At 36.3% G+C, this 20,845-nt stretch overlaps 1 protein-coding gene across 1 annotated transcript in view; it reads left to right on the top strand.

Annotated features, from left to right (window-relative positions):
- The first annotated feature begins 467 nt into the window (after positions 1-467).
- LOC116446597 (collagen alpha-1(XXVIII) chain-like) overlaps positions 468-20,845 on the top strand; it is a 32,880-nt gene continuing 12,502 nt past the window's right edge. The window contains exons 1-22 of the mRNA XM_032114709.1: positions 468-625; positions 1,395-1,963; positions 3,618-3,638; positions 5,157-5,216; positions 6,389-6,442; positions 6,520-6,564; positions 7,366-7,392; positions 7,671-7,715; positions 8,346-8,390; positions 9,027-9,080; positions 9,862-9,930; positions 10,611-10,679; positions 12,416-12,484; positions 14,665-14,733; positions 15,167-15,235; positions 15,327-15,395; positions 16,567-16,635; positions 17,857-17,928; positions 18,526-18,594; positions 19,247-19,318; positions 20,173-20,241; positions 20,681-20,749. Coding sequence (XP_031970600.1) covers positions 469-625; positions 1,395-1,963; positions 3,618-3,638; positions 5,157-5,216; positions 6,389-6,442; positions 6,520-6,564; positions 7,366-7,392; positions 7,671-7,715; positions 8,346-8,390; positions 9,027-9,080; positions 9,862-9,930; positions 10,611-10,679; positions 12,416-12,484; positions 14,665-14,733; positions 15,167-15,235; positions 15,327-15,395; positions 16,567-16,635; positions 17,857-17,928; positions 18,526-18,594; positions 19,247-19,318; positions 20,173-20,241; positions 20,681-20,749 — 1,911 coding nt within the window. The 5' untranslated portion in view covers position 468. The remainder of the gene's footprint in view (positions 626-1,394; positions 1,964-3,617; positions 3,639-5,156; positions 5,217-6,388; positions 6,443-6,519; positions 6,565-7,365; positions 7,393-7,670; positions 7,716-8,345; positions 8,391-9,026; positions 9,081-9,861; positions 9,931-10,610; positions 10,680-12,415; positions 12,485-14,664; positions 14,734-15,166; positions 15,236-15,326; positions 15,396-16,566; positions 16,636-17,856; positions 17,929-18,525; positions 18,595-19,246; positions 19,319-20,172; positions 20,242-20,680; positions 20,750-20,845) is intronic.

The raw sequence follows: 20,845 nt of genomic DNA, 5'->3' as shown, positions 1-20,845 counted from the left end.
TAAACAGAACAGGGAAAAACTGAGGTTTGCCTCAGTACCTCCTTCTGTCCATGTCAGCTCTGGGAAAAGCAGGTTTAGGAAAAAACACCTCGGTGAATTACTCTTGGGGTTCAGTGCATCCACACAGGTACAGCCACGGCTAAGGTTTCGGAGAGCTACTGGTTGTACAAACACTACCACACAGTGAGAGAGAACTGAAGTGTGGTTGTAAAGCGTCTGTCTCCAGTTTGTCACATGCTAGAACTATATGCACTATGCTTGAAAATCATTCCAGTATGTCTCTGTTTATTATTTATTATGTGGTTTTGAGAATATTTTACCCAAAGAAAGCAAAATCAGCTTGTTTTTAGGGACTATAGTTTAAAGTACAGACTGCTAAGCAACCTGTTGAAGCAAAACTGAATAATGTTTCATTGTCTTCGCACTGCTGTGCTTCTATATTTGTGTTGTTTAGGAAACAAACATAAGATGTTCCTCAGATACTGGTGGCTTTTGTGGATACTTGAACACCATGAGTTTTTAGCAGAAAATCTCAGGGAAGAAAAGAGATATGGATTGAGGAGATCAAAACCTAAACACATTCTGTCAAATACTGTAGAAGAATATCCCAGCCCAAGTGATCAAGGTGAATATTGTAATTTTAAAACAGGTGGGATTTAAAACATCCTGATTTTTTTGGATTCTGGACTATATGGTTAACTTGCCTTCTAAGATGCTTATAATCAGCCAGGTTTACCTCATCATACATTTGCACATGCTTTATTTTTGCACTTTTATCTCTTTACTCCCATCTTTTCCATCCCTTTTTGTGTATTTCAGAAAAGGAAACAGCATCTGTATTTTTTTATGATATGGCTGAGAGCCTCTTATTGTCACAAAAAGAATAGCTCATATAACTGAATTTTCATAGAAGTAATGTCATCAGTAGTTCAGAAAATTAATACTCTACAGATCCTGCTTTTGGAAATCTTTATGCTGCCGGATGTGAGTGGCAGTACTAGGGACAAAATCCAGCTCTGTCAAATCACATTCCAGTGTCTTGTTCAGTAAGCCTCATTTTCTTGTACATGACTTCCACCTGTGCTGGTAGGATATACAGTGAAATACCAGGCAAGATGACAGAGTGAAATTAAAAAAACACGACAACATTTCTCATTTCTTACTACATGACATCAACACACCTTCAGTTTTTTCTTCCTTTGCGCATCTGTTCTGGAGCAAATTCCTCAGCCTCTATCCCTTCTATCTTCAGGAAGGACTCACACTTGTGACCACAGATTTTTTCAAAAGTTTCCATTATTCCAATCCCACTCTTGAATACTAAAATGCATGTAAGGGTAGAATGAGATTTAGGATGAAGTCACTCCACTCACCTACACACCTGTTTATTCTAGATGAAGACTGCATTCTCGAAATTGCTTTTTTACTGGACAGCTCTGAAAGTGCTAAGGACTATAATCATGAACAGCAGAAGAAATTTGTACTGCAAACAGTAGACAGAATGAAAAGTCTGCAGCTTAGTTCTGGACGTACCCTTCGCTGGAGGATGGCCTTACTTCAGTACAGCAGCACTGTTTTCATAGAGCAAACTTTCCACGACTGGAAAGGTCCTGAAGCATTCAAATCCCACATTGCTCCCATCACCCACATAGGTCATGGCACCTACACAACTTATGCTATAACTAATCTTACACAGCTCTACATGACTGAAGGGACTTGGGGTAGTGTAAAAGTAGCCGTGCTTTTCACTGATGGAGTGGATCATCCAAGAAACCCAGATATTTTTGCAGCCACAGCTGATGCTAAACACCAAGGAATTGTATTTTTCACAATGGGAATGACCAGAGTGGCTGAGGAGGTTAGCAATGCTGCCAAGCTCCGGCGCCTGGCCAGTGTCCCAGCATCCAGGTTCGTTTTCAACCTCCAGGAGAAAGAAACTGTGGAGAAGGTTCTCAAGGAAATGGTATGTATGAGAAAGAATTTGAAATATGTAAATCTTTTCTTATTTCAAATATTTTGAAAATATATTTCTTCAACATACCATTGAAGAAAGTTGTACTTTTCATACGCTAAAGTGACCCAATTATTAATGAGATCACTGTGCCAAAATACAGGTTTCCTTTCTCTTCCCCCCATTCAGATCTTGTCATCCAACATATTTGATGCTGCAAACTGAATTAAATATTATTTTTATCTTTGTTTTTCCTCCTAAGAAAGGAATTTCAAATCTCCTTTCTTAAAAAAAATGATTTTTTTTTTTTTAGATCCTAGTGCTTTTTCTGTAGAAAGCAGGAAAGTGAAGTTGCCTTTTGTATCAGAAAAAGATGCAGCTCTTGCCGAAGTGAAAATAAATTTGCAGACCATGGAGATAGCTCAATTTAGATAAAATCTGAACTTGGTGATAGACATCTTTAAATTTCCATGGAAAATATATCACATAATCAAGAGTAGATACATAAATTGAGCTTAAAATTTTGTTTGGATGCCTTTCTTCTCTATTTAAACCTTATCTAGAAAAAACGTTCCCTGCCAAGTATGGAGAAGAGAGCAATACTCTAGCCTATAACCCTGGTGACACAAGCTGTGGATGGAGTCCTTATCTGAGCATGCACAGAGATATAAACTAGAATTATGAATAACAACCAGGAGACTTCTGCAGTGAAATGGACACCAAAGTGATCTCATACAGGCCTGGAACGTGCACCTATGTTGGCTTTCCTGTTTTCCTGTCCTTCACTTTGACAGCCTGCTACTTTGCGTTGGTTTCCCTGAACAGCACCCCTCCCGTCTTCTCTGCTACTATCCTTCTTCCTATGTCACAGTAACCACCTCTCAAGTGACAAAACACACTTTATTTTACCAGTTCCAAACAGGCAGGCATCCTCAGGTGCCTTCTTTTGATAACATGGCTGCTGTTTGGTTTAAATAATGGCTTTGTCATAATTATACATGCATATATGAGAATTTTAGAGATCTGTATTGCATTGCTGCTCATCAACACATTTATGTCCTCTCAAGAGACTACATTCGTTGCGGAAAGAGGGAGGAATGCAGTGTATGTGGGTGTCTCAGCTCCAGAGAACTCTGAAAAATAACAGCTAAATCAAAGATGATAACTTTATGTGATCACTGTCAAAGTCAAATCTTTTCTGAGGTATTCTTACTGTTCTCATTTTGTGTGCTCCTAACAGTACGAATAGGAGAGCTTCTGATTTTCCAAGTGTAGAACACTTATTCTTCACTCCTACTAGAGAGCTGCTGTTATTCAGCAGTTTGTAAACAATGGAGTTTGTGGGTGCATTGTTCCTATATATCTAGCTAACCTGTTTACCATTTAATTTGATTAATGTAATTTTAGCAAATTATGGCTGGACAAGAAGAGTCAGTGATTTCAGTCAACAATCTATAACAAGAATTGTAAATATTTGAATTATTTTTTAGAACAGAGAGATTGCTCAGAAATTAAAATTTAATTAATGTTAGTCAATATATTAACGGTATAATTTAATTAGCTAGTTGTTGAATCTATTTATTTTCACATAATTCAGTGTCATTTTTGTACAGTTGAATTAAGACTTTAAGTTTCTAATGTTGTTTTCAATATCTGTCTTTTACAGAAAGACCTGTCTGAGGAAGAGGTAAATATTTTAAGGGGTTTTTTTCCTGTGCAGAGCTACTGCTTAATATAGATATTTACAATTATATGGAAACATAATTCAGGAAAACTGATAGCTCAGTAAGTTGGTTAAATTCTGAGTCTAGTGGGATTGTGTTTAAGTTAAACATGTTTTTGAATTTGCAGGATAGAGCTTTAATTTGCTATCCTAATGTAATTTACTAATCTATTTACTAATTAGTAATTTATTAATTTACTAACTACTAATGTAATTTGCTAACCTCTGTATTTTCAAAAAATTTCAATAAATAAAAAGAAACAATCTGTGAGTATTCAGGTTAGCAAGAATTTGCTGATACATCTTGACGTGTCCTCTAACAGACTCAGTGGAAAAGAATACATGGTGCAGAGCTGAAGACAGGGCAGTTCTAACCCTTAATCCTCTTCCTGTGTGAGAGGGTTTAAGAAAGGGTAAGAGCTCAAAGCTTCACCACTGTGTTTTTCCAGTTTGTCCACACTGTGTCACCCTGACTGCAGGCATTGATAGGTCTGGCTGGCATTTTGTGGGGAGTAAAGTTAGTTTTCCTTTTAAGGATGTTAGTGCCATTTAAGTACAGTTATCTCAGACAAAATGTTCTCATAAGCAGCTCAAGCACACTGCTAAATATTATGAGTGTTCACAAAACTTTGAAACATTTTGTTTTTCACTCATTCCCAATGACATGTTGATTTTTCTCCATCAATATAGAAGTAGTAAGACATTCAATGTTAGCCCTGGAAAACATATTGTTACTAATAGGGATATTCAGATAAGAATGATATTTAAACCCTTCACTTCTAGACATCTTCAAGATGAGCGGAGGTTTAATAAATAACTAAACCAAAAATAAAAATTACATTCCTTATCCCTCTTTCAAAAATAACTCCAGTATCTGCAATAACTCCGTATTTACATAATGATCTTAAAGTTTCAAAAAGATCTTAAAAATCACATAAATACATACCATAATGATATTTGACTGGGACATTTGAATGGTAGAAATGACGGAAGAGAAAGAAAGATTATGAAGTGTTATAATTAATTGCATTAACTAAATAAAAGTACATATCCACACATATTTTGTTTATAGATCAACCTAGAGCTAAACTGTAATGAAGTTAAGTAGAAAAAGGATGTAAGATGCTTTTTTACCCCATCTTCTTGGCTATCTCTACAGTGCCTAGTAATGAAAACAAATATATAATGACAGACACAGCATACACATAAACTGACCTTGTGAAGAGTTTGGAGGTAAAGCCATTATCAAGATGATTGAAATTTCAGGAGTAGGAATGATATAAATTTTTGGATGGAATGTAGAGGCCATGTTCTGGATGAGTGGTAAATTGATATTTAAAAGATTCCTGTAAAACATGTAAATATAATTTCTGGTCATTACTGGTGTATTCAAACTAGCCATACAGTAGCTTAAAGGAAATGTCTGTGTGTTTTCTATCTCTTCCATTAAAATGTGCTGATTTGTATTATTTTCATTCAAAGTGTCCCCAGGTTGACACATGTAACTGTAAGAAGGGTGAAAGAGGTCTTCCTGGTCCTGCTGTAAGTAGCTGTCATTTCTCAAATAACTGATATACAGTATAACTTAAAATGTAATTCATTGTTGAAATTTTTAAAAGAAATTATTTGAGCCCAAATCCTGAGAAAACAGAAGTTCAAGGTTCAATACATACTCCTCCATAGTTACATTGCATGGAGATGCCACAGCAGCAGGAAGTGCATGGGGAGACCTGACAATGCCATGAGACACTTCCTGTGTGTGAACAGACAGAAGGGAGAACAGCGTGGTGTGGTGAGGCTCTCCTTTTAGCCACAGCAGTATAAAAGGCAGAAAGAAACAACTTTCTTGTTGCAATCAGACAAGGCCAGCTGGATCTAACTAGCCTCAAATCAAACATTAATATCCAAAAAGCTCTCTGAAAGCAAGAGTGAGAGCAAAGCACTGAAGCATTAAGAACAACTGAGACAAGAATAAAATGGACTGGACTTCTTTCAGAATAGTCTTACAAATAGAACCCCTTAGCAAATCTAGGGGGTTGCTTCATACAAGGCTTGGTGATCTGCAGGGCTTACATTTCAAAAAGAATGGAATGATCGGGTATTATATCCCTGACATTGAACTAAAGCACTACAGTACCTTATACCCCTGGATCAAGGTGAAGGGACAGTGTCAGAGTTTGAAAGAGACCCTAGATTTGCCCATCCTCATCCTCTTGATTTTGACCTGAATATCCTACACATACATAAACAGAAAGACACACTGGGTTTATGCTGCACAGTACAATGCACTTTAATTGAAAATGTACCCTCTACTGTACGTTTGTATTGGTTAATATTTGCTGTCTTTACTTGGAAAGTACAGGTATTTCTTACACAGAAGCATACACCCCAAAGAGTTCAGAAGAAAACAAAACACCCACTTAGCAAGCTGAGTAGTTATGAAAACAGCTGATCGCCTCTTTTCTTCAGAGGAGAACTGAACAATTTTTGTTTATAACAAAGACAAAAGAGAAAAATGACCGCCTATTGAGTTGGTTCTGCTGTTCCCAGATATTCAATTTCAATGTTATAGTAAATGCAGAGATTTTGAAAAATAAATGTATAGGAAGCAAATATCCTAAGTATGAGAAAAATACCATATATATTGTAAATATTGTAAAACAAAATTATTTTTACTAACATATATAATAAGAATTGTATTTTGTTGTTTCCAGGGTAAAAAGGGTCGCACTGGGGATGATGGAGCTCCAGGCCTGAAAGGAGCAAAGGTGATTGGTTTTTCAGATTTAGAAGAAAGATCTGTCTTGTCCTTATTTCACTGATCTTGATGTTGAATTATTCATAGGGGGACCCAGGTCTTAATGGAATCCCAGGACGAGACGGAATAGAGGTAAAAAAATAATTTTTTTCCCCCTTCTTCTCCAGTGAGCAGTGTTCCTTTAAGGTAAAAGAGCACCTTTTTTTTTTTTCATTGTTATAAGAGCAACTTTCAGTTCTGGCTTACCATCTAATGATTCAGTAACATAAGAAGAATTGAAAACATTCTCATTGCTTAATGAAAAGGAATAATTCCTTCTTATATGTGTGATCGAGAAAATACTCTCTAAAAATACATAGTACCTCCAAAACATTGAAGTGCTCTGATATGATAATCTTAGAATATTACAGAAATTGACAATCTGCCTGCATCAGTCTGGGTTCATTTAAATTTGACAAATAAAGGACCCAGTTTATAATAGCAGTGAAAAATTTGAATGAAATACGTATAGAAAGTAAGCATAGGACCAGTCTCTTAGTGCTTAATTCTGAATTCATTCACATATGAATCACTCTACTTTATGCTTTCTTATTTATTCAGTACATCCTTTTTAACTAGTGACCTTTTCTTGCTTTCTTATTTTGCATGTTTTTCACTAAGATGGAAATACGAACTCTAATTGATCTGCTTTCACATCATCAAAATCCCAGTCTAAAATGATAGGTTCATAAAATTTATTCACTCATACAACAGCATCTGCCATGACTAGAAGGCAGAGTATTTTGAATCATATTGCCATATTTATCAGAGTCATCTTTTCTATTTGAAATGCTATTTTTCTGAAGAGAGTAGAATGTTAATGAAGGCAACACTCATGTTCCTACTTTTGGGTTATATATTGTCACAACCTGCTTTGCTTTTTTGTTTTCCCAGGGGAAATCTGGATATAAAGGAGAGAAGGTACTTCTTTTAGTCAGAATTGATGCCTACAATTTTGATGTTATTTATTACATATAGCGTCATATTTCTTTTAAATACTAGTAATAAACAGTAACATCAGCTTAGCATCTGCTGCACAAGCTGTAATAGAAGATGTGACTGTTCCTCAATGAACTTGCAGCACAATTGCTATAATATGTCATGAATAGAATAATATTTAGGTTTTCAACTAAAGCACCCAGAAAATAAGGATGATATGCCAATATAACTCATAAATATTTATTCCTATTCCTTACTAGGGTGAAAGAGGTGAATGTGGAATCCCAGGAATAAAAGGAGACAGAGTAAGTAGCCACAAAATTGTCAAGCTTCCAGCAAACACAATTAAAACACAAAAAAGAAACAATTTCCTGAATAACAATGATGATGATAGATTTAAGGCATATATTAGTTCTAAGGCTGAGGGAAATTGACAGCTGACAGTTTTAAAATATGTAGTGAGCAAGGACACCATTTTTACTAAATTTCTGAGCTCTTTCTACATTTTTATATGATTCCTCTTATGGCCAAAGGCTGAGCTTGTTTAAAACAATGGTAAAACTCTACAGAGGCAGAAGGCTTGAAATAGTAAGCAAAGGGAATGAGACAGAAAAATGAAATCAAGGTTTCTAACTCCAGTCTTTAAGATTTGGTGCAAAATTGCTGTAAATATTTCGAATAGAGCAAGTAGAATTTAATCTTGGATTACTGGTCCTTGATAATGAACTCTGTTCATCATTATGCTGTATTTTGATTACCAGTCCATTAAAAAATATTTATGTAATACTTCCTGGCTGCTGAGCTTCTCTTAAATTTAGTTTTTATTTTAATGTAAAGATATCTAAATAAGACACCTTAGTAAAAAGTTCCCTCCAAATGGTTTTGGCAAAATCTAAATATACAGAAACAAATCATTTTTTTCACTTATTTTTCAGGGCCCTGAAGGTCCAGCAGGCCTCAGAGGAGTAAGAGGGATACAGGTAAAAGAAAAAAAAATAGCAAAACCAACTATGAAAACAACAATTTGTGGTTCCCTGTGATTCAAAGATCCGAAATAATATCATACCACAACCAACATGGAGTCTTTGAGTTTCTGAGTTCAAGGCACTCAAAATCTATCTTCTTTAACAGCAAAATTAACAAGAATTTGGAGAAGCAGTCTAGACAAGTCATCTTTATAATTCATTTGGTCTCAAAGACCACAGTAAATACAGTTCCATAAAAACCAAAATCACTCATTTCTCTTTCAGTGTCTTAACTATTTAATTATCTCAAGAAGTACATGGAAATTCTTTAGTCTCTCATCATTCCAATACTCTCAGACTGAAGGCCAAGAAGCTTTGCCCATCATAGATGTTTCAGTTGATCTTGACTGTAGATTACCTTTGATTTTATTCAAATAAAGGAAGAGCCAAATTCTCTCCCCAAATACCAGAACTAGCTCCAACTGAGTTGAATAACTGAATCTATACATGCATCACAAAGCAAAGCTTCAGTTCTGGAATGTTTGAAACTCTTATTTTCATGCAGACTTCAGCAAATTATAGATTGTTTTTCAAGCCACCGTTGTTACAAAAGCTTGAAAAATCTCATGGAAACCACTCCTGTTTTAATAGGGTCCGCAAGGACAATCTGGAGATCAAGGGCCTGAAGGCCTGCAAGGATCAAAGGTAAGAATTACTTTATTTCTTCTCTTTATTAATGTTAAAAGGTATTAATATAGCCAGACAACAATAATGATTTTATCCTTTTTTTCTATACCCTTCTTGTAGTGGATGAAGTTTAATGTGGCACAGATAGCAAATTGTGTACTTTTTGTAATCTACAAGGTTCTTAAGAAAGATGTTACTTTGATCTTTGTACCAAATTTAGGTCCAAATCACACTCCCATCTTTATTAATGAACAGTTAAAATATGGTAGTGTCACAGAATACTACTTAGCATTGCATGTTTTCAGTTTTCAATTTAAAACTTTTTTCCCATAAGTGCCAAACAGGAATTCTGTTTGGCATCTCAAATCAAGTCTTCTCTTGAAACTGAACATTCTCAAGAAGAATTCTATAGCTCAAAAGGAATATTGTCGTGAAGAAGAACTTGAAAATAAGTGTATAAAGGACATTATTTGTTATCTCTCTTGATATCTTCTTTGCACCATATTTAGGGCACCTGCTGGGCAACAGTGGTACACAGAACAGTTGGGTGTCAAAACTTTCATATCCTACATGATATGAAACATTTTTCCTTTTGTTTAATCTGTTATCTTTGTACAAGATAAATAATTATACGGGACTTTTGAAGCATTGAAAGGATGAACAGATGAAGTACTGTGTAAGACAATTCCAGTGGGCTGAAATTCAGGATACACTAAAAATTAATCTACAACATAAATTAAACTGATTTTCCTAGACACCAATTTATAAGCAGAGTTGTTTCCTTTTCATTCTTTGAAAGGGTGAAAGAGGTCTCCCTGGGCCACCTGGCTTGCCTGGAGACACTGGAATAGGACTGCCAGGCCCAAAGGTACAAAAATATCATAATCTGTACTGCATGTATTGTAGGATCAGGACCAAGACAGCTGAGATAATAGACTTGCTGATTCACGAGAAACTTCAAGAGTGTAAATGCTGGTTTTGTGGTGCTGGAAAAGTATTTTGCATGTTTATCAAAACTATTTGCAAACAACTGCAAACAAAAAGTACATTTTAAGTATATACTTAAAAGGATTTTTTTACAGTAGTTGTTATGCTTGGCATAAACTCAATCCAAGCAGAGTATGGCTAAGTAAAAACACATTCATAGTCTTAAACAAAAATTAATCTGTGCAAAACAGGCTTGTTGGTTTAGATGACTGGCATAAAGAGAACAGAAACTCTGTGATAGAAATACTTATTGCCCTTGGGAAAGGGCAATAAGTGATACATGACCGATCATATGAAGGGAATAATTAATCATTTAGACTCAAGATTGTCTTCTCTTAAAAGCAGAATTGAGGCTGTCCACTAAAGCTATGAAACTGCACCAGTTCAATGCCTGTTGGGCCTTGTGTGGTGTAGGACTCTGAGGACAGTCAGATTTTCTTTGCTGTTCCTGTATTCTCCTACATCTAATATTTCAAGCACAGAATGTCTGATGAGTTGTTATATGCTGCACACATAAAAATACCTAAATCAGGCATATTCAAAGTACATCTTTGTTTGAAGGGTGACATCGGTTTGACAGGAAGACCGGGCCCTGTTGGCCCACCTGGAGTTGGTGAGCCAGGACTTACGGTATGTCCGTTCTTTTATTTGGTGAAAGCAGGACAGAAAGGAAAAATTCTCCATGCTTCCCTGTAAAAATGTGTGCTAAATGATACCACCTCTTTTCTTTCTTCTATTTCTCACTCTTATACATATTACGTTGTGTGACTCTCATTTCCCTCAATAAACTGGAAATGTTTCCAATTTCTTAACTTTTCTAATTATCATATCTCCAAAACAGGTATGAAAATATAACATCTGATTCAAAAACCACATAAATATCTAAATAAATCTATCCTCTGACAGATTTGATAGAGTCAAATCCCTATGTGGTGACTTTGAAGTTGACTGCTTTTCAGTATCACTAGAACATTAACATCAGCATGGCTTTGAGGAGGAGACTTTCAGAATTTATAATAGATTTGGCTCTGGAGTCTCTTCCTTCTCTTCCTTCCCTTCCTCTTCCTGGCAGTTCTAAACTCAACCTCTTTGTGGTAATTCAGAAAATCAGCATGTCAATTTTATGGTCCTTTTTATTCTAAATATCAGGCAGCACCTTTTACTGAGCTATTTAAAATAGAGCAGACTTAAATTAATTTCTCTTCACCTGGATGAAAGAGTTTTAGTGCAATCACAAGGGAAATTTTGTTCTGTTTTTTCACAAGTACCTCTTCCCCATTGACAAGGCAAGATTTCTAATAAACATTTCATGAGAGGTGCTCCCATGAAAAAGAGAAAGATCGTTTGGTTGGGGAACTGACTGATTTCAAACCTGCTTGAAAATACACTACTGGAGAGGAGTGAGTTCTTGCTGAAGTGCCCAAAGAAAAGAGCATTGCAAATAAGGCTGGTCATGACAGTCAGTCCAAGTGGGGCAGTAATGTTTCCGAAGTCTTCAATAACACTATAGAGCAAAGACCCTCTTTGTGGGGGAAAAGGTGCATGGGATGTGAATCTTTGCTAGCCACAAAAGTACTGCTATAACAAGAGATTCTAATTTTTTAAAAATATACTAAATATGTTTCTTTAGTTTATTTTAAACTTTATTTGCTTCAAAAGAGGTTCCTTTTAATGGCTTCATAGAGTGTTAATATCTTTACCTAAGAACTAGGAATAATTCTAAAGCTCTGCAGAAGGAGAAGCATATTTAGGCTATGCAGAGCCAAATCTACCAGCATTCTGTAACGTATGTGTAACCTCAAGCAATAAATCAGAGAAAAAACCCCAAGAAACAGATGTGAGAAAACACTGTGAAGCAGGTTCAATATGCACAGGTTTTGAACATGCATTTTTTATATTATTTGCCCCTTGTGCTTGTATTAGATCTGCTTTCAAAAAGAGAAGGGCATGCTATTACTCTGCCAATTACAGTCAAATCTCTCTCCGGCTGTGTCTCTTTCAGCATTACTCTGTGTGGGCTTTAATCTGTTTCCCTGTCTCTCGTAATTATACTGATACATTAATAAGGATTAGCAAGAATTTGTAAAACAGAAGTTTAGGGAGTGAAGATTTCAAAAATGTAAGGAACAGAAGTGTCGCTATATAATCTGTGATTCCTTGGTAACCAGAAGGGTACTGTTACTGCTGCAGGCCAGAATGCTCATCACTTACTCACTGGGATTGCTGTGTTACTGTTTTATTTGCAACTGATTATAACTACAGAAACATCTGAAGACATGCTTATAACAGATGATGACATAGAACACACTGCTGTTTGTCTGAGTGATTAACACATATTCTAGGTTACTTTAAACTCATGTTAACAGGGGCCTCAAGGACCACAAGGCATTCAAGGAGAAAGAGGTTCGCCAGGAGAAGGGCTTCCAGGAGCAAAGGTATGGCAGTCAAAGGGTTCTAAGACCAGAGCAGCACCATTAAATGAGTGCATGCCAAAACAAGTCCATAGAATGCACAGGAATCTGAGAAAGTACCTCGTAAATTAATATGACAATTTGCCATCAAACAATCCAATATATTTCCATGGAATTCATTTGGTCCAAACATGACTTGTAGGCACGGCTAGCCTTTGGGGCCTGTAAAGCCAATATTTAAGACACCTGATGCTTCAATTGTGGGATCTGAGCCTGGAATGAATTTCAGCTATGATTTTAAAACAGCCTCAAGCATTTGACTTTAAATAAAATACTATTAAATGGTTCCTAGATGAAAAATTTAGCATTTTGTTGTTGGGTTTTTTTCTAAATCCTTGTATAGAGAGATCTTTGCTGTCACTAAAGACAGGCTTCTAAGCTTCTTACATACCTCAGCCACTGGCTTATGCATTTTAGCAGAAGACTGAATTCAGTTTGTGGGAAAGGAAAGCTGCTGTTACTAATTTGCAGATCCAGTGGAAATAATGACAGTAGTAGTTGTACCGACACAGCTGGACTCACTAGAAGATTCTATAGCTGTCCACTGGAAACCAGTTCCTAGGCTGAGTTGTCACTTTGGCCTTTGGTTACAATAACAAAGTGACACAGCTTGTACATGAACTAAATAAGCAACTAAACAGTTTGCTCATTTTTATGCAAGCACCAATTCTGCTTGAGAAAACAATAAAAAATTGTTTTGCAGATGCAGAGCCCAACTGCCCCTTTACTAAAAATCTTAGGATTCCTGCTAAACACAGTACTGTTGTCAGCTAGGTTGAAATTTAATTGCTGCTAGCAACATAATATCTTCAAACATCCAGTGTGTATTTTATGATGATGACTTATATAAATTATTTAACCTCATTGTTGATGGATTGTATTTGCTTAGCAGATCTCATGAATGAAAACTAAGAAAAATACAATTTGAAGCAAATGCATTTCAAAATTGCTCCATTGCCACTGAAACACCAATTCATGTGGGAAGAAACACTACAACTAATAACTAAAACACAGCAACAAGGCACAGTGGGAACAAGTACAGATGAATGCATAATCTAACCAAAACTATTAAACAATTGAGATGGATAGACAGAATAAAATAATCGAAGTGAAATACTGTCAGCATTATTGGAACTCTTCATTCTATAAAAAATGTACTACTTTTTACTGCCAAGTCTGACCTGGAGCCAAGAATGTATCAAGAGAGTCCATATGTATCTCTGATCCTGCTTATGGCTGCCAAGCATGTCAGCTCTCTGGTTGTAAACATATTTTAAACAGGCAATTTGTTAATCTAAGCAAATTTTACAGTTGCTTTCTTCACAACTTTTTACTACAAGCTCACAGTTTAGTAAAAAGGATAATGAAGGCAGATGTTCTAAAGCATCAAGAGTAAAGAATGTTATTTTAAACAGATCCTCGTAATGTATTTCTGTCAAAGTTAAAATGATGGAATTGGTTACTAAGGATAGAGAACATCTGTCTGGGGCGTAATTTTATTGTCTTGGGTGATTCTTTGACAATTTATACAAGCTGCCATCTGCCTCTACAGGTTTTATTAAGAGAAGTACAGGAAAGCACAATATTTGTACCTTTATTAGTAACTGGCACTTCCCCCAAGACCACTGTTTTGTAAATGAACATTTAGAAAGACAATGACATTTACAAATAAACTTCTACACCAATACAGTCAACCTGGTCTTCACTCTGGTGAAATTCTTAGTGGGACCTAGATCCTCATTACCACTCTTCAATGAGATTAACCCACACTTTTATGAGATTAACCCATGAGAAAAATAAGCAGAATTCCGTTTTTAGTTAGTCTCAATACTCAGCCCTGCAGCCATTTAAATCAGTTGTGGTTTTGCCATTGATTCGAGAAGCAGCAGAATAGGACCATAAGTAATTGAGGTGGGCAGAAAGATAAAAAGAAGCTTGTTCAGCTCTTTCATCAGCAATTTCAAATTGCAGAGCAAACTCTTTTGAAAAGATAATCTTTTTGGTATCCTGGAACACAGATCCAGGAGCTGTTTTCTGGTTCTTCTCATTTTGGTTTTCATGACAGAGCAAACACTGTCTCTAGCTACTTCAGAGAGAACAGCTGTGTGTTTCCACAGCTACCAACTCATTATTTTTCTATGTAGGGAGACCGTGGCTATGATGGACCAAAAGGCCCTCGTGGACTTCCAGGCATCAGCATAAAAGGTGAAAAGGTGAGCAATAAATACACTAGGGGATTAATGGAGTGCAAATAAATCTAACACAGGGAATACAGGGTTGATACTGACTACAGAAGGTGTAATGAGGCAAGGAACCCATAAAAGACCTGAATAATGTGGTATTTAGCTGAGATTTATGCCCAATAAATTCTCCCAACCCATTTTAACATCTCCTCATGTTAAAATAGGAGACGTTAGAAAAAGCATCTGATTCTGTGTGAAGGTTAAGGTTTAGAAAAGGAAAAAGAAACTAGCAGTTGTTTGCAACTGAACCAGTAGGGAATAAATGCATGCGTGAAAGGTAAAAGATCAGATCCCCAGCTTCACTGACTTCAAGAGATGTTAAGTCAACATGTGCTAGCATGGGAGTTGTCCCACATTGTTTCTGTATCTTTATACAACTAAGCAACTGTACTGTGTTTGCCAGGGTGAGTGTGGTCCTCCTGGTTTACCGGGATCAGTTGGATTACCTGGAATTGGAATTCAAGGAGAAAAGGTACAATTTTCACTTCCCCCTCACCCCACACTTCAATGTATAGTAACAGAGACTATTTTATTTTTAATAATTACTTACCTACTCTTCTCAGGGAGTGGAGGGCCCAAAAGGACCACCTGGCTCTAGAGGGCTACCAGGACAGGGGATACCTGGACCAAAGGTCAGGGAATTTTCTGAAGTAAAAGCTACTGTGCTGTTCTTACTCTTACGTTTCATGATCAAGAAGTGCTCTGTCTCTATCCTTATTCATGTTTAAACTGGATTGCTGAACACCAATCTAAGTACCGACAGAGATGCAGGAAAATATTTTCTTTATTAATATTACAAAACTGTACAGCAGATTCTACTCCACTGAAAAGCCTTGGCAAACTAATGCCATGGCTATTTATTTAGTTTTTTGCTTGACTCACACAAAACCTTTCAGGTAGCACATACCAGACAGTGAGCTGCACTTTTTCTGATACACTTCCCCTGAGAGGGTTGCCTGTCTTGAACTTGTGCTTTCATCATATCACGTGGAGGTACAGTAAATCTGTTCCAAAAACTAGTTGCACTTAAAAGACAGGACCATCCAAATTTCAATGTCATCTTTTATTCTCACTGTACTGTTTCCATTCCAAAAAATATATACATAGATACATTAGAGATTGACTGCCTTTCTTGTAACTTCTGCTGCCTATTGTCTCACCTGAACTTGTGTATTTACTGTATCTAGACATTAAAAGTGGTCCAAGGTGTAATGAAGATTACTTTTCTGAAAGAAAACTGTCAGAATAATTTAGCCTTAACTGATTCATAAAATACAGAACTGTTAATGAAATGCATCACCCTAGAGGTGTTTGGAATGGAGATTTTAAGTCATTTCCTAAAAGATGTGACAGAGTTCTGAATGATTGAAGGCTATTAAAGCATGGTATAAAGGAACTACAGGTGTAAGTGGGTCAAGTGTCCATAACAGGTAAAGAATTTTGCAGCATCAGATATCACATCACCCCTTAAGTGATTGAGCAGGGATATGTTAACCACTGATAAAAAGTAAAAAAGAATAATTAATTGTCTGTGGATGTCATATATGCTCCTGAAATATCAGCTCTTTGGCAGGAAGGATTCCCGGGGACATACAAGTATAGATTTACAGCATTAATAATTTCCACTAACAGATCTTTGGTGACAACTCAAAACATGTGACAAATTCCAAATCTTTGTGACCAAGGGTTTGATACATCATACTACAGACAATATCACACTAGTCTTTCTTTAAATTTAAGTAATGAAGCATATGCTTTTATATTTTTCATAATAATGCTGTTAAAAACTAATATCTGCTTAAGGGTGAACAAGGCTTGCCAGGAGAGACTGGAGTGCCAGGAGAAAGAGGTATTGGAGAACCTGGTTCTAAGGTACATTGTTAATAGAGGAATTATTTAATCTATTTATTTATTTGTATTCTAAATTTATGTTTTCTGAGTATCCTTTCTGCAGACACATAAAAACAGGTTTAGAAATAAAATTTAGGTTCTTAGTCTTTTAAATTTTTAACACAGACTTTAAATAACCTCCAGATATGGCAGCATTTTAAATACCCCGTTCTGTAAAAACGTAGTAAGATTTATAGTGACTGGAAATTTCCACCTGCCTGGCTCATGCCAAGTCATTGTTGCATACAGCTCCCCTACAGCTCTGTCAGAAAACCATCCAGGATATTGAACAGCTGCCAGAACTCGCAGTCCCAAGTGTAAGCTACGCTATAGCCAGAGAGGTGAAAAAAAGCACTGAACAGTGGTTATTGTGCTGCTCCTTCCCATTTCACACAGAATATGATGGAAACAGAGCAGCTACATTCTCACACCTTCATATGAGAAACAAGCTGTGCTGGTGGACAGAAAGAACAGTTGAGTTGCTAAGAAGAGAGGAAGCTGTAACCAGATTATTTTAGTGTTGAAGTGCCCAAGATAGTAACCAGTCCCTATGTAATTAACTGCCAGATTAACATAGAATATGGGAATAGATGAAAAAGTACTTTTGTGACAGCGGAAAGGCACAAGGCTGTCCTGGTTTTGCTCTTGTTTGTTAGGGATTTGGGATGGGGGTTGGAAAAGAAAATAAATTATTCAATTTCTTTCTTTAATTTCACAAAATACAGTAATGCTGATTGAATCCATTTGACCCCAAATGATCCCATTTCATCTAAAACCAGGCCAGGCTCTTGAATCTTACATAAATAGGGCCAAGACAATTCCACTGACATTAATAGATTTACATTGATATTCATCAGCAAGATGTCAATCATCCTGCCACAGTCAGCTCTGATATCTACTTCAAATGCTGCCACTTAAGGAAAAGATGGCATTATTTTTCAAGAATGAACTGAATCATTAGTAGCTAATAATTTTAACTGCACAGCTAAAATGCACAGTTCAAACAATCAGACGGTAGGATAGTACCAAGTAATGAGAGCTGTCTTTATAAAAAAAGTCAAGACTTGGGCTTATATGCATAAATCTTTTCTACAAATATATTCAAAGTTTAGGAAAAAAAACCTAAATATATTTCCTTAATTCAGGGAAGGAATAGTACCAAGTCTGCATTTAATAGAAGAACTTACTTTTTACTGATGTCAGGGTGATCCAGGGCCTTCAGGACTCGCAGGTCTGCCTGGTCTTCCAGGAGAAGATGGGGCCCCTGGACAAAAGGTTGGTTCATTTCTCTCTGCAGTCTACCTGCTTCACTCCAAGCATTCCTACTGTTCTCCCTGTACTGACACCCAAAACTAGAAGAGAGAGTGTTCATGGACAAGGGGAAAAGTATCACATTTTTTTCAGCAAAAAAAATTCTCTTTCAAATATACTTTTTTAGGAAAAGCTCCACTTTTTCTAATTTTTTGGGGTGGGGCATTGTCTTATCTTGTTTACTATTATGTGCTTTTTGGAATTCATTAAATGCCCTGCAACTCAGAAGGGAAACCACTAAAATGGCTATGGGCAACCTTTCATGGCCTTCTGACCATGTTTTTTTCTAGAATCAGAAACCCCATTATTTAAGGTTATATACTCAGAGTGTTCAGCCGTCACTAAGGAAACGTGCTACTTCACACATTCCATGCGGAGTTTTACAACGCTTGCTTCTGAATATGGGAAAAAAACCCCAGACACACCTGAGATCAGTGGAAGTTTTGTCACTGATTCTAAATGGTCTATGGTTTTAATGAACTTATTCAAGGGAATACAAAGTTGGTCTTGCACCATGTCCATGTAGTGCACTGAAATGCTCCTTTGATTTTTCTATTCCAGGGTGAACCAGGGTTACCTGGTCTTAGAGGTCCTGAAGGTGCTCCAGGGATTGGAATACAGGGGGAAAAGGTGAGGATTTCTTACTAAAGGTGTCACTCAAAATTGTAATGTTCCAGGAACAGGTTTGTCAAAGACTTCTCTTTTTTTTTTTGTCTAATATAAGTAACAAAAAAATACTACTCTGGACTCGTAGATTCATTTTTGCTGTAATTACTACAGCCTAGTAATCTGCTTGAACAGCAGTTTTCCCTTTACAAATTTACCCTATTCTTAGCTTTTTCTGGTCAATCAGACAGGGCATTGTGATGAATTGATTGGCCCTATTTGTCTTCAAATTAAAAACAAAAGTACTAGCAAGTGAATTATATTTTTCTGTTTTGATTATTTTTCTTAGATAGTATCTTTTTAATGTAATAACTTACTTTTCAGCTGCAATTATTCAATCTTTAAATTCCTTTTGGCTTTTATTTTTGTCACAGTATTCTGTGGTAAACTGGTTTACTTAATTTCAGATGAAATCCATGTCGTTTTAATTGTACAAATCCAAAACTGGACAAGTACTGACCAGAATTAACTGACTTGCCAATGAAGGCAATAGGAACAGCTCACATGCACTACCTACAAGCAGAAGTTTGCTGTCTTTCACTAACATTTACAGTTGATTTCAGTTAACACATTCTTAAATTATTTGGCATGTGTGATGTCTTCTCCATTTTTGTAGGGAGATCAAGGACAGAGAGGAATACGTGGATTAACAGGACCAGCAGGAGTGCCTGGACCTGTTGGAGCTAAAGTGAGTTTATTACCACGTTACATGTGTAAAATAGCTTCCCAAAGCTGTACATTGTTCCGGAACTCAGAAACAACTGCTCCAGAATGACCTCACTTCACAAAAAAGTAATTTCAAAAAAGATCAGCAAAGGCTTCTCTTAGCAAGACTGACCATGATCCCTATAAACATCTAGAAGTGTTTTCTAAAAACCTTTGCATTTACCATATTGTTTCCTGTTGGTTTGGAAAAAGTCAGGGTATATACTGGTATTTTATACTTAAATATTTGGGAAGATAGTATAGTGTATGGCATATAAATATATGACAGGACTTCATTTTCCCTTACACTGACTCATGGCTGATACTCTTTGATTGATTCGGAGTTTTTTAAAATACTCAGTAGTTACTGAAAGTAAGAGAAGAGCTACTCCAGGTTTCTCCCCCAGTTTCTTATTCTTTCACTATTAATACACACAAGAGTATTTCCACAAAAGAAGGAAAAAGAGGTAAAGAAGTGAAAGAAACATTAAAAAAAAAAAAACATTCTAACAGAAATGTATACCTATACAGCTGAGCAGGAAGTCTTGAGCACTGTATATGCTGGACCAAGTCTTGAATACACTAAGAAAGCGACTTCTAAAGATATGTTTTTTCAGTGACTGAGAAGAATCTCATTTCCATGGAGAAAACAGAAGTATGGTTGTTATCGGTGCTCCAAATAGCTAGATTTCACTTTGCATAGAATAGCTTATAAGAAATTCTAATAGAATTTTGATGGAATTAAACATAAATCATTGCATAAATGTTTTCTCTATGAGATGGTCATGCTCAATTTCAGCAAAATCCATTGTTTTTTCTCTCCTACCTTCACTGCAGGGAGAGCCTGGTGCACCAGGACGTCTTGGAATGCCAGGCCCTCCTGGAAGATCTGTGCCTGGACCAAAGGTACCATCCACACTCCATCTCCTAGTGCTTAGAAAACTGGGTGAAAACTGAAGTAGGCTATGTTAATATTTGTGTAAATAATTTCAGCCTTATGTGGTCAACTAAAACTTCTTCTTTTCTATGAACAGCATTGTGGATTGTATCCAGTCTAGTTACTACTGTGCCCTGGTATTAACTGTATGGCAGCTTGAGGTGTGGCCTACCCTTGCTCATTTCTTTATTTTGAATAACCTTGGATATCAAAACAATTTTGCTTATTCTTTGTATATTTTCTATTTATTCTTTCATTTTAATTTATGCTTTTGGTGTTTAATGCTTGCAACTGCAATAAATAAAATCAGCTATTATGTTCATTATATATAAATTGATATAAAAGAAACCCACAGCCTGTGCTGTTTAATAAGATATGTAATCAGAGGATTTATTTTCTTCATTGCAGGGTGACATTGGGTTACCTGGTCTTGCTGGACCAATTGGAGAACCAGGTTTTGGGCTTCCTGGGGCAAAGGTAGCTGCTAAATTGTTAACCTAATTTCTGATAGAACTGTAAAATGAGGCAGGAGGATTTCAGTGAAGCAATAAAAAATCTCCTAGGATGGCCAAA

This window comes from Corvus moneduloides, chromosome 7 (genome assembly GCF_009650955.1).
Source record: "Corvus moneduloides isolate bCorMon1 chromosome 7, bCorMon1.pri, whole genome shotgun sequence".
Classification (NCBI taxonomy): Eukaryota; Metazoa; Chordata; class Aves; order Passeriformes; family Corvidae; genus Corvus; species Corvus moneduloides.
The sequence above is the reverse complement of the archived record's forward strand: the minus strand, read 5'-3'. Positions and strand labels throughout refer to the sequence as shown.